At 36.2% G+C, this 13,898-nt stretch overlaps 1 protein-coding gene across 1 annotated transcript in view; it reads left to right on the top strand.

Moving 5' to 3' along the window:
* Positions 1-9,530, top strand: part of CAB39 (calcium binding protein 39) — a 42,195-nt gene extending 32,665 nt beyond the window's left edge. Inside the window, exons 4-9 of the mRNA XM_040613213.1 lie at positions 616-734; positions 3,676-3,844; positions 4,578-4,637; positions 5,275-5,340; positions 6,150-6,293; positions 7,133-9,530. Coding sequence (XP_040469147.1) covers positions 616-734; positions 3,676-3,844; positions 4,578-4,637; positions 5,275-5,340; positions 6,150-6,293; positions 7,133-7,321 — 747 coding nt within the window. The 3' untranslated portion in view covers positions 7,322-9,530. The remainder of the gene's footprint in view (positions 1-615; positions 735-3,675; positions 3,845-4,577; positions 4,638-5,274; positions 5,341-6,149; positions 6,294-7,132) is intronic.
* Positions 9,531-13,898: the final 4,368 nt, after the last annotated feature.

Here is a 13,898-nt window from a genome sequence, read left to right as displayed (position 1 = left end):
TGCCCTTGTCCGTTAGTTTGTGTATGATCTGTGCTGGTTTCCCACGTCCTGGTCTTCCTTACACTTCTTTTGTGCGTTGGAAAGCGTGAGACTTGTATTTTAGGTCAGTGGATGATTTGTCTTTGTAGTTTTTATTTATTTATTTTCCATAAGTTACAGTTTTAAGTTGGATGTTAACACTGCAGTCAGAAATGCTCTGCACGCTCTTAATTATGTATAATTAAGTGTTCCTAGGCAAGGGGAGAGGGTAATGGAATATTGAAGAAGCACGCTTCCAGGCAAGAACAGAGTTAAAAAATGGTATGTGATTAGCAAAACGAAGTATAAAACACACTCGGGAGATGGATGCTACATAGAAATATCTGATGAATCTTCAACTGGCCTTTCTTAATGTAAATTACATCAGGCTGCAACATGATGTAATGTTTTGAGCATTTTGGCCTATCTGAAGTGGGTATAAAGAAACAGAATGTTTGATCTACTTAAGTTCATGGTGAGGGGCTGACTGAACTGCAGAACTCATGTTGTATGAATGTCTGAGATTATCATAATGTTTAATTTTTAACTTGCCTAGTGGACTTAAGTATTTTGTTTAACTGCTGATGTTTTTGACAGGGCAAAAAAGACGTTGCGCAAATTTTCAACAACATTCTCAGAAGGCAAATTGGTACAAGAACTCCCACAGTTGAATACATCTGCACTCAACAGAATATATTGTTCATGCTGTTAAAAGGGTAGGTACACTGTGAAAACATAAATATGCTTTTACGTAAAGTAAGAAATTTTTAAATTCATGGAGAAACAGTGAGTTCTGAGGTGCTTTTATTTTCTCCTTTTGCTTAGTGTTTTTTTTTTTTTTTTTGTCATGGGGTCTGTAATTCCCCTAAGTAAAGGAAAATTTGAGTAATAAAAGATGAAAAATACGCTACTGCTTGAAGTATAATTGAAAATTGAGAACTGTTAGTAACCTAAAATATTCTTGCTGGGGTAATGCAGACTTTTTCCATTCAGTATACTATTTTATCCTATTTAAATTATTTCCTTATGAATTTATTCATCAAGACTTGAAGGCTGGTGGTTTCTTTTCCCCCTGTAACCACTGTCATTTCCAGTTTGCTGTGCTACCCCAGGCTTAGTTTGGTCTTAAACTTTTTATTCATAGTGATTTATATTGCTGTAGTGACAGAAATGCACTCAAACTTCTTCAAACAAAGAATGATTTGGGGCATATGGTGTATGCCAGGTGGCTGTGGCTTCCTCTATTCTTTTATTATCTGGTGTGTTGGATATTGGAGAATCATCTATGCTGCATACGTGTTGCACATGTAGAGGTGTGGATCTCAAACATGAAAGCAATAAGATGTTGTTAACATTTTCATGTTACGATCATTTTTTTTTAGAATAATTGTGAATGTGCTCTGTGTATTTAAAAAGAATTGCTTGTGTTTCTAATAACATTAATGAAGAAAGGTCTGAAAAATGCAATTCCATTGTGTTATTTTGGGATAGAAAAGTTGATCACACACTAATAAACTTTTGTAAAAATGCAACTGTTTCAAGTATTAGTTTTACAATTTTTGTTAAAGCTGCTGGGTAACCTTGCTGCAGCTGAAGAGTACTTATTCCACCTACTGGGATAGCTAGAGGCTGTATGAAAAGGCCATGCTGCTCATTGATGTTCTTGCCTTTGTTAGGTTGGTAGCATTGAGATATGAGGGCGATCAAGTATATTTTAAACAGGAAGCTTTATTGTGTTTTTCCTTTCCCTTCTTCCTAGTTCATAGTAGTCATTAGAGAGGCTGACTAAACTGCCACATACATGGCATATTAGGCTGCTTTACTGTGACATCTCTGCCTTTACCTAATCTTGGCCGTTTGTGTAAGGCACTGGAAGATGGATTGTAGAAGAAACTTTCTCTATGGAGAAAGCAGGAATTTTACATCTTTTTGTTTCGTGCTGATTCCAAAGGTTTAGCACCAGAGGCAGTGTGGAATATTTGCTTCAATTCATACAAGTATAAGATCTACACTTGTCTTCCAGAAGTGCTCTGTTGGTTTGGGTTTTTCCCCCTGATTACAGCCCTGATTTTTTTTGGGGGGGTGGGGAAACGAGATTTAAATGTTAGAGGTACAAAAAGATTATTAATTGTGGTATAACACAAAAGAAAATACTGGTTCAGTGCTACTTCAAAATAATTTACAAAAGAAGGCAAAGACATTTGAAGCGCAGAGAGATGAAACTACTTTCTCAGCATGCTGTCGTTGGTAGGTGACTGAATGAGGGCTGCTACACATTTGTCCTAATTTTTAGTCTGTGTTGTCGCTCTTCAGAAAGCGTTATTCTGACAGGGATTGTTGAAACACATATTCATAAGTCGGGGTGCTTGAAATGGGCATTTAGTTGGCTTAGTGACTTAATGTTACGTTTGGTATCCAGCTGAGTCAAATTTATGTAAATTTAAACTATGGAATGAGCTGCAAAAAGTTCAGTAGATTTCAAATCACCATGACAAGTTAAATGGGAAAGTATTGCAGGATTTAACGTGAAAATTAATTCATTAGAAAATGTTGTTGTAGAGTTATATAGTTGATGCTTAGTATGCACAATGATACTTCGCTCCTGAATTATTCTGGTGAATTTAAATTAGCTGCCAATGGTGTACAAAGAAGGATTCTTTAGGTGGGAGGCAGGAAAGTATGTAAGAACCTTTGACTGCTCCAAAACCAGGTAGATTTTCTGTAGACTGGGATAGCTTGTATTGCACCATGCTGAGATGAGTTCTTGGTTTGAAAAGGCAGTTCCATCTTCACCCAGGGTCCACAAGGAGCTAGTAGCAGTTGCAAAGGTTTATTTCCATCAAATATGTCTTAAAGACACTGTTGTGAGATTTTGACAGCTGCTGGTGGTGTACGCTAAAAATGGCTGAGAGAACTCTGTAGTATTTGAGCAAGAAAGCCTGCCAAGGAAGTGTAGCAACAATTTCTAAATGAAGCCATCAAGGATGGCTTCATCGCTTCCATCGAATCGGTGATGGACATATTCCAGAGGTCTCTTGTAAGAAGGTGCAGATGCTTCAGGAGAGGCAGTAAAGATTCAGGCACAGAGGTGGTGTTCAATATTGTCCTTACAATCGGAGGACGTTGTTGTCAGAATTTCAAGCTTGAAGCCCATGGTGTGTAGAGTGGTTGCTCATTCTGACAAATGGTTTAATGAAAGAAGAGACATACATTTACGTCCGGTATTATTAACTCTTCATGCTCATATAATGGATAGCTTTATGTGAATTGCTGTCGTGTGTAAGCAAACAGCTTTCAAGACAGAAATCACTCCTTGCTTTTCCAGATGTCTGCAATCCCCCCAGTATGAAAAAAGAGAACTGATTTTGAGTATGAAGAAAATATTTTTTTATTTAGTCTTGTTTCTTGGTTTGTGAAGGTCATTTGTATTGGCTATAATTTGGCGTTTAACTGACAATGATTTCAGTAATATTTTGTAGAAATATTTAGAAGTGCAGTTTAATGCAGAAGTAAGTACCTGCAATTTTTCTGAATTTCTGTTTACTTGGTAGCACTGAGAACTGTAATTGGCAATGTGGTGTTGCAATGCTAGCTTGTGAAAATATTATACAGAATCTTTGATTTGTCTTTTTTTTTTTTTTTTTTCTTCCCCAATAGGTACGAATCTCCAGAAATTGCTCTAAATTGTGGAATAATGCTTAGAGAATGCATCAGGCATGAACCACTTGCTAAAATAATCTTGTGGTCAGAACAATTCTATGATTTCTTCAGATACGTGGAAATGTCAACATTTGACATTGCTTCAGATGCATTTGCCACATTCAAGGTAATTTACACACAATATTTGAGTTGTTATTTCTGTAGTTCTTGGCTGTGTGAACCCAGATGATATGCGTTATGTTCTTGGACAAAACAAGCCTGGGGCAGGGAATAGGACTGATGCAGATGGGTAGGCTTGGCACTTTTCTTCCTTATTTCTCAGAATGCAAGACATACCTTTAAATATATATAGTATGTTGCCAAACTTAGTTCAGAAAGCAAGATTTAGACTGTCATGAATTAGCTGAGTAAGTGTGCACTTTTATTCTAGGGGCTTTTATATCTGCCTCCAGCTCCTCAAGTGAGCAAACGTTTTTGTTCTGTTATGAATCTGAGTATATTTGATGCTGACGTTTTGCCTGGGAAAATTCTTTGTTGTCCTAAAACAACCAGTTATAGGACTATGAGCATAATATTTACCAGTACTAAATAGTGAGTCTTAACCTTGGTTGTGTATAGTTTTGTGCAGAGCATAGCCTTGATCCATAAATGGCATTTATTAGTGATAATTCCACAGGCTATTTACCTGTATGATTTAACATAACACATCACAGACCTTTCTAAAGTGGCGCCAAGGTCCTTAGCGCAGTGTTCAGGTAACTGCATTCATGTCCTGAATACCTGTGTTTAATGAAATAGCAAAATTTTCTATTGGATGTCTTATGTGTACTGTTTAATGAGGATGTATATGTACTGCTTAAACATTTTAGTGATAATACTGGGTTTCTGCTTTTTTACAGGATTTGCTTACAAGACACAAGTTGCTAAGTGCAGAATTTTTGGAACAACATTATGATAGGGTGAGCAGATACATTTTAATATTGAGAATTTTCTAGTGCTGTGTATGTTACTGGAAGAAAGCAGTATTTTCATTCCTTGTTTAATTTTGTTTTTGGACATTTACACACAATATTAAACCAACTGAACTTACAGTCATTTCTGCCAAGCAGTAAAATTAAGGTCAAGACCTTATTGTTGAATGCGGAAAGCTGTAAAAACAAGAGAAGGCAGCAGAAATCTATTCTGTGAAAACTGGATGTGATTTTTCCACTAGAGGGAACCCTTGCCTTGTCTGTCTTCTGTCTGTATTAACCTGTAACATCCAAAGGATACAGGATAGCCCTCCTCCACCTGCTGAGGAATCCTGAAATTAACGAACAGTGTTCAGTTCCAGGAGCTGTTATAGTTTGAGAAATAATGAGGTAACGACTTCCACCACACTGCAATCTAAACATAAAGGCTTCTAAAAGAGTAATTTTTTTTTTTTAAGCGTATACAGTGTGTTAATAGTAGTGACTTCCAGGAACCTACAGAGATTTCAGGTTTTGTTTACGTTTTTGTTACGGATTTGCATCTCCTCCAAACTATTATTATAACAAACTGGAAGAAGAGTGTGTATGACACTTGGAATAACCCTTCTCTTTATTCTGTGTTTAGTTCTTCAGTGAATATGAGAAGTTACTTCATTCAGAAAATTATGTGACGAAGAGACAGTCACTTAAGGTAAGGCAATTTTACTTTCTTCTTAAATGCAAAGTTAGATAATTCCTTTCGTTTCAAGCTGGGTTGACTTTAATTGAAATGGCTTCAGTAACTGCCTTGGATGGTGTGTTTGTTTTAATTTTTCATATGTTTTAAATCTTGGGATCAGCTACTCTTCTTTAATGTCCAGCACATACCAAGTCATTTCCCTCCCTATGCAGAAATGGCTGTATGCAAGTATGTTTATTTTTGTTGGTTTTTCCTTCAACAAATCAGGACACAAATAATTTAATATAGATTCACCTGATATGTGACTAGAGCAGTGCTAACCTTACAATCAAGTACGTAAGAAATAATGAGCATAAATATAATACGCAACATAAATATAAAACTTGTAGCAAGGGCGGTACTTGTGGGGAACACCCTTTAACTCCCTTCTGAACAAAGAAGGTAGCAAAAGAAGTGTTAAGTATTTCTCATTGGAAGTACTAACTTTTTTTTGTAACACATTCTTATTAGTGGTGTATAGCTTCTGTAGAAATGAAAAAAACCCCAAAGAAATCATGGGGGAAAAAGAATGAAAGACTTCCCTTTCAATTCCAGTTTATAACAAGGAGTGAACAAAAGGTGATTTTTCACTTTTTGAGAAATAGGAGAAACTGAATCATTGAAATAAGAGGACAATGCACCCTGCACTTAGAAACTCAGGACATTTGAGTTCTATTGTTACTGTATTTACACACCAGTGTGTTTGAAAGCACTTATGAAAAAGTTATTTCTTATGTCCAGTGTCAGTCATTTTTTAATTCGGTCTTGTTCTCCACTTTCAGCTTCTTGGTGAATTGTTATTGGACAGACACAACTTCACAATTATGACGAAGTACATCAGTAAACCTGAAAATCTCAAACTAATGATGAATCTTCTACGAGACAAGAGTCGTAACATTCAGTTTGAGGCCTTTCATGTGTTTAAGGTGTGTTTAAAAAAACCCACAATAAAACAAACAACAAAAGAACCCCAACAGAAGTTGTTTAATTGAGTAAACTACTTAGCTGGGCCTAAATGGAACTTGTCTTAATGTCTGCGAAGTGGTTAAATGAAGAGAGAGCAAATGTTTGTCTCTATTATGAACCATCTTTACAAGTAGCTATCTTTGTATCTTTTGAAAACTATTTTAGAAACCACTTAGGGACTTTCGTATGATTGTCAGTGTGATCTCTCAGAAAATTTTGGAAATAAGAAAAGTGAAGTGCAGTAAGATAAGGAGGAACACATGATTTCATGTGAAATCATGAAGCATCATGGTCTTCACGCAGCATGATGAAAACACTTCTGATCTATGAAGGACAGCAGTATTTTAGTCGTCACCTAAATTTCAAAGCCTAAATTATAATTTGCAAATTATAAGAGATATCTTATGACTTTGCAGCATACAAGCAAATAGCTAAGAGCTTGGAGATACAGCTTGAGGTATGAAAGTTTTCAGTGAACTTTTATGAAACTGTGCATTTGCTACAGAATTTAACTGTGAGGTGTCTTTAGCGGTTTCTGCAGAGAGTATTGTGGTTGGTCACCTCCCACAAATTTAATTTACTTTGGTACTGGTGTTCAGCTTCTATTCTAATAGAAATGAGTAATTTTATTTTAAAACTTGCATTTACTCAATTATTTTTTCTGTAGAGATGCTAGGATATGGATTAATTAAAACATCATTTTAAGTTATTGTTATCACTGTTTTGTTGGCTAGGTTTGTTTTCTAACTTAGCCTTCTGTTTCCTACTCTTATGCTAAATGCCTTTTATTTTCTTGCAGGTGTTTGTAGCCAACCCTAACAAGACACAGCCTATATTAGACATCCTTCTAAAGAACCAGACCAAACTTATTGAGTTCCTCAGCAAGTTTCAGAATGACAGGACCGAGGATGAACAATTTAATGATGAGAAGACCTATTTAGTTAAACAGATCAGGGATTTGAAGAGACCAGCGCAGCAAGAAGCTTAATCTCCAATAAACCCTTAAAATATTAAACCCAAATTCAGCATTTGCTGTTAGATATTCAGCATCAGGCACTCTTATCGATTCATGAGGAACATTACTGCTAATCTGCTGTTCAGTGAACGGTTTTTGTTTTTCTCTTTTCTTTTTTAGTCCAAGTTGAAAAACATAGCTGCTGCTTTCTTGCACAATGTGGACTTTCTTGATATTTGTGTCATTTCAGAATTCAAAGACACTGCTTGTATTAGGAGTCCTGAAAAAGAAAGATTCTAGGTTCGTGAAAGCAAACATATAGATACTAGTTTGGTTTAGGAGAGAAGGTATTAATGTAGTTAAGTAACAGGTTGCATGCTTGCAAATCTGAATAAATCTGTATGTTTGCACTTACCTTGTTTGAGATATGAGCACAATGTGACCTGTGCATACCTGGCACCATACTATAAGATTATATGCCTTGATTTAAAAAAAAAAAATGTGCAGTGCTTTATTTGTAATCAAAGGGGAAATGTATCTAAGATGTGAGCTTATTGGGATAAACAGTTGTCTTGCAAATAAACTGATATTGAAACTTAGCAACTTTTAAAAGAATGAAATCTCAAGGTTCATAAGGAAAATGTATATATGCCTTTCACTGCTTTATAGATTTTTTTTTGACATGATTTGAATTTCCTGAGAATTTACTTGTAAACTTGGAAATATGTTCTAAGGGTTTTTGTTAATTTTACTTTAAAGGTATTTCAGACAGTAGACCTAGCAGTGACATTTTGCATTTCATTTCAACAATGCTTGCTGGTTTCTTTTGTATATAACTCCTAGGCTGCTCATTTCTTTAAAATATGATTTAATTTGTACAGCAGAGGAATGTTATTGTATTAGTCTGTAACTATTACCTAATATTGAGTTTTGCAAAATGAATGCTCATATGTAATTGAATACTTCAGATCACATGGAAATGCTGATTTAACAATCTTAAGTACTGCAGCATTAAAAGGAAAAAATACCAAACAAAATCTTTGTATTCACTTATCTAATGGGGTGCCATCAGTTAGGGTAGGCTGAAATAGAGAACTGGAACCCTTTATAGTATGTTCTTACTGAATAATATTGGCCTTATTCAATTAAACTAGCATTGTGCTCACCAGCTCTGCAAATGGCAAAGATTATGCTAAATTAATATTGATTCCTCTTACTTCTGGGGAGCCTGCAGTGCATCATTTCTTTCTTACAGTAAATAACTCAGTACGGTAGTTGTGTAAGTGAATGATTTAATTCCCTTCGATGTCACGAAAAAAATTCATACTGTCCTAGGGTAACAAAATTATTTAATTTTGTTGATTTTGTTCTTTAATGCTGCAAACTATCAGTATTTATAAAAACAAACCCAACTGATTTTGCACCATGTTTTTGTTACTGTGACCATACAAAAGGAATCTACTAAATATAGCTAAATGATGTTATTAAAATTGTATCTATCCATCGTATAGTAACGCTAAGATCACAATGAAGCAAACTTAACGGGTTGGAGTCTGGAAGTTGAAATTCTGCATGGCTGACTCTGATTGCGAACGCTATAGAAAATGTTTGTTGCTTCCTGTCCTCTTCCCAGTTAAAATACTTCGCAATCCAAGCTAATTTGAAATCCTTCTCAAAAAAAAGTCAGATACCTCCAGAAAATTGAGTGTTTTCACTCAGTTGTTTAAAGTTGCTCTGAACGTTATAATTGGTCTTTCAGAGGTTCTTAATGTGTCCTTTGCAAACCGATTCATTTTGCCTACAGGAAAGAAAATAGCTTACTCTTACCGAAGATCACAGGCAAGCAGAATTGGCCGTGAGATGGTATTATAGTTCAGTACTAACAGTCTATTATATTTTGGTTTATCATAGCCGAGTGGAGGAAAACATTATTTGCCAAGTTACTCACCATAACATTTAAGGCTTCCTCTTTAGAAAAATGTAGACGTGCTAAAGATTTATATATGTAAAGAAGTGAAAACATTTGGACTGGGATAGAGGTTACTCTATATTAGGCATTGGAAACAATGGCTATGGTGACTTTTTTAGTATGTGGAAACATTTGAATGTTGGCTTTTGAAAAGAAGTTGTATTTAAATTAAAGCTCATTTGACGTGCTCTTCGTATTAAAAAACTTGTTCTGGAAGTGGTTTCTTATCTGCTTGAAGGCTTAAGGGTATTACTAAAGGTTATTTAAATGTGAGCTTTTTTTTTCTTTTTTTTTTTTTTTTTTTTTTTTTTAAATAAGAGATGTATACAATTGTAATTCTACTTCCGTGGTATCATTTCATTTCTCCTGAGGAAAATGCATTTCTTATCCAAAAGATCTGGCTGGCCCCGTAATTTAAATTGAAATAAAATTTTGAAGAAAAATGTGTGTTCTTTACTGTGTTACTGAAGAGGATGAGTTTCCTGTGGATGTGTATCTGCTCTCCTTTATTGCCTTAGAGGCATTCAGCTTTCTCCCTTTTAAAAGTGAAGTAATTTTAAATCATGAAAAACTCTAGCTTGCAAAACACATTTTAGGAATTAAGACAGAGAGCTGTATTAGAGATGTAATCAGTTTTAATTAATTGTTGGTATCCTCTCTTTTATAGCGTTATTAGCTGATTCCCTTCCTTTTTTGTGTGACCAAGGGCAAAAGGAGGAGGTGCTGTTTCCTGCATCATGTCTAGAGACGGGACCCGATAGGATAAGTTAAAGTGAATCCTTGATAATTTTTGGCTCTTCCCTTCTCTTTAAATTTCAGGAGCCAAAAGTGTGTGCAATGGCTAACTCTTTCCTTAGGAAATCTTATGGTCTGTTTGCCTTTGAAGCTGGCTGCCTCTGTCCAGTTTTCACAGGTAACACCCCGAGTGATGTAAGGTGCAGTCAGAAGTGTGTGTTACATTTAAGAAAAAAATTTATGTTTTTAATGCAGATTCTTAGCATTGTTTTGTTTAGCAAAATTACTGAAAAATCTGATTTCCTGCTAGGAACGTACTTACCTTGCAGAAAAAAAAATTTGGTCTTTTATAGCTCCCGCTGGAGGCTACACCTGTTTGAGGTGTTAAACTGTTAGTATTTTTCTCCTCCGACAGTAAGATCACAGGTTACAAGGGGAAGGAGAAATTGATGCTTGTAGTACAACAAATAGCAGATTTTAGTTAAAAGAAGGTTACTGGGGTACTTGACTGGGTGTTCGGATGAAATGGCCCTGGTGGGAGGAGGCATGAGAAATGCAAGGAGCTGTTGCACTGACTTAAAATGTGTTTATCTACAGAGCTGATCAGCAGGACCTGCTGTAGGAGCTGCCATCTCTAGGAACCGGAGTAAAAGTTGCCCTTGGAGCCTGTGGGAACACGTCATGGACAAAGTTACTTTCAGTAAGTTTGTTTTTGTTCGTAGCCTGCCAAGTCATTCCTAGCAGGCAACTTCACCAGTTTTTCTGCTGCTGCTACCCTTTCCCCCTCCCCGCCTTTATTCTAGACCTTTGCTGACCACTTTGTTAAATAATTTTGCTGTCCATATTGCTTTCCCTTATGTGGCTGTTCTCTTGAGTTGATGCCATCTCGTATGGTGCAGTACCTTTATTTCCTGTCATCGTTTTGTTTATTCTCATGATACATCTGTACCCCTTTCTCCAAAGGCCGTTTCATGTGCTGTTTCTTTTAGCTTTTCAGCATATTGTCATTCAAGTGGATGGTTAGTATCATAATGAGGAAAAAATAACCCTGGTTTTCTGTATGTTATCTCTTTCAACTTAATCTGAGCACATTGAGCTTGTGAAGGATTGTTTCCAGTGTATGTAATCTGTATTTACAAGTGTACCTGGGTAGGTCTAAGTTAAATATCATGTGACTGGAGGCAAGTCAAAATATCAAAAACCAAAAAATACGGGAATAAGTTAAAAGGGAGGAGAGGGACACTTCAGTATGTTGCATTTTTTGAAGGAAATTTATGAGAAAAAAGACCTGTTCTGCTTCCTATTTCAAGAGATCTGTTGACTCTCCCTTCTGTATTTCAAAAACCACCAACCACAAGATCCTGAGTTACACAGCCAAATTATAGTTAGATTTTTAAGTGTGTTGTATTCACAACAAAATACAAAGGCAAGCTCTTACTTAGTGGGCTTGCACTGGAGATACTGGTTTATGCAACAAAAGGATGTTTTGTTTACTTGCTCAGAACTGCCATGTTCAGAACTGGCATTCTGTCACTTTTCATGGATGGACCCTTTATGCTAAAGGTTTCCATACCATCAATCACAGGAGTTTTCCAGCTGTGGTGTGGGGCTGAGTGTAACTCTGGTACATGGGATCATGTCTGGAGGTGATGATGGAGGTTCCTGATAATGGTAACGCTAAAGGAGTATCCGCAGGGCATGTTTGGAGTGAAGGAAGATAATATGCTGTAATATAAAGATACAGTTTAGATATGTTTTAGTAGGGGTGGGTCTATTTGGAAAAAAGTGATAAATATATATATGCTGCTTTTTATTGAAACAGCTATGTATGTAATATTTAAGATAAATTATTACAAAGGGAGTTAACCACTCTCCTTGCCTAAAATTAAATCAACAGTAGGTGTTTTTCCATTTCTTCCCCAGCAAATCCCTTATACTGAGCTGTCATGGAGGATCCTGCTACAGTTCTTCGTTTTGTGGCAGCCTTTGGAATGTCTCACATCCCACCATGAAAGAAGAGTGATAAAAATGTGAGTGTCACTTAACAAGGTTCTATTAAAACATACCAAACTGAGTTTAATATTGTTTAGTGTTATTTAGAGACTTGCAGGAGAGGATTAGGTTTGCATTTAATTTGAGCAAAAAACCAGAATAGAAGCTGTTTGGGAAAGTTTAAGAATGTTGTGTATTCTAACAATAAATAAGCCTTTATAACTATAATTTGAAGCATCTAAATAAGGCATGCAGTATGTGTAGTATAGTGTTTAAACAACTGAGGTGTGAGCAGGCCAAGTTTTCTCGGCTCTTTAATAGCCTCTACAGATTGTGTGGAATTAAAGGCAAATGTGTCACTAAGAGAAAATCAGACTGTATTGCAGACTTGTAGGCATCCAGACAGCTTGAGAAATAGAGTCTGGAGAGACTAAAAGGTGCAAAGGTTCACCTGGCTGTAAAAATTAGCTTGCAGCAGCTGAATTTCCTCATCTTTTTCTGTCTCTGGAATTAGAGTGCAGGGTTACGCCAGCTAATATCCAATTACATGAAAACAGTGTTTAAGAATTTACAGTAATACTACATTTTTTACATAAAATGTATTTGCCCTAGAAATTGTTTAATGAAGTAGGAGAACGATCTCGCAAACAAAAGCAGCGCGTTGGCAGAGCTAGGTTCTTGTAACGTTTCTTCAGGCTGTTAGAACCATAGGGAAATCCTTTAGGCTTAACTTTGTGATGGTCCACATGCTTCGTGTTCGAAGAGCCCTTATGAAATACAGACATGCAGGTTAGGGTTGAATCTTGGCTGTGACTCACATTAGAGCAGTATTGTAGAAAGAAAAAGATTCTGTATTGTAGAAAAAACAGACAAAGCAAACATAGCAGGAACAGTTACAAACTTACAGAGCAGCATAGGATGAGCTCATTGGAAGTTGTGAATAGCTTTTAAATATCTGTTAGTTAATTTAAAAGTTTAAATGGTTGGCCATACTTGGCTGTAGGCCACCAGAAAGTAATACAAGTAATATGGTACATGCTATATGACAGAATTGGAATGTTGGCTTCAGTTTTTCTAATATAAGAAACAGATATTTTACAAAGAACAAAGTGCAAAAGAGCTGTGATGGGCAGTGGCTGAAAGTATACTTGCTTCTTGGTGTTAGTTGGGAAGCTGGAGCCCAGCTCTCCAATTTCTAATGCCAGTCTTCCCTTCTCTTGGGTATTCCCCTGGTTTGGGTGAAACCTGCAAAGGTGGAAGGGGAGAGGCATGGTGACAAAAAAGAAATTATTAAAATATCAGGGGAAAGCACGTGTTCTCATTCCTTACTGCTACTTTACAATTTTTAAAATGTTTCCCCTTTATATCTTTGATATGAATATAAACTGAAGGCTAGTACAGGGTAATTTGAACTTCTGTACAGAAACTTGTGAAAGAGCATTGAGTTGTGAGTTCATTTCTTTTAGCTGAATGTTTTTTCTGAGCTATGTTTTGGGTTTGTTTGTTTTTTTTCTTTTGGCCTTGACTGTTGTAAATTAAATTTCCCTTGACTGTACCTTGTGCTTTTGGTAATTGGTAACACGTGACAGCTGTGCACAGGTAGTGTTAATGTTTGTAGTGTTCTCTAGTATAAGGTTCATAGGGGGAAAAGCTAGTAGGCTAAATTCATAAGTGCAGTAAGTTATTGACCATTTTAGACATCCCAGTTCCAAAAAGAAAGTCCTCCTTATCTTACTAATAAAGATGTGCAAAACCTAGGAATTGCTAATAATTGTATTGATGTTTATGTTGGTTGATGGCTCTTCAGGACGAGCAGTAAACCACAATTCGATTTTGAAGAACATCTGCCAGGTAGGTAACACTCAAGGTGAAATATTATTGTGTGGCTTGTGGTTTCAGCTCGCTGTCACCAGC

The sequence above is a fragment of the Falco naumanni genome, chromosome 13, assembly GCF_017639655.2.
Source record: "Falco naumanni isolate bFalNau1 chromosome 13, bFalNau1.pat, whole genome shotgun sequence".
NCBI classification, from domain to species: Eukaryota; Metazoa; Chordata; class Aves; order Falconiformes; family Falconidae; genus Falco; species Falco naumanni.
This window is presented reverse-complemented; position numbering and strand designations above follow the sequence as displayed.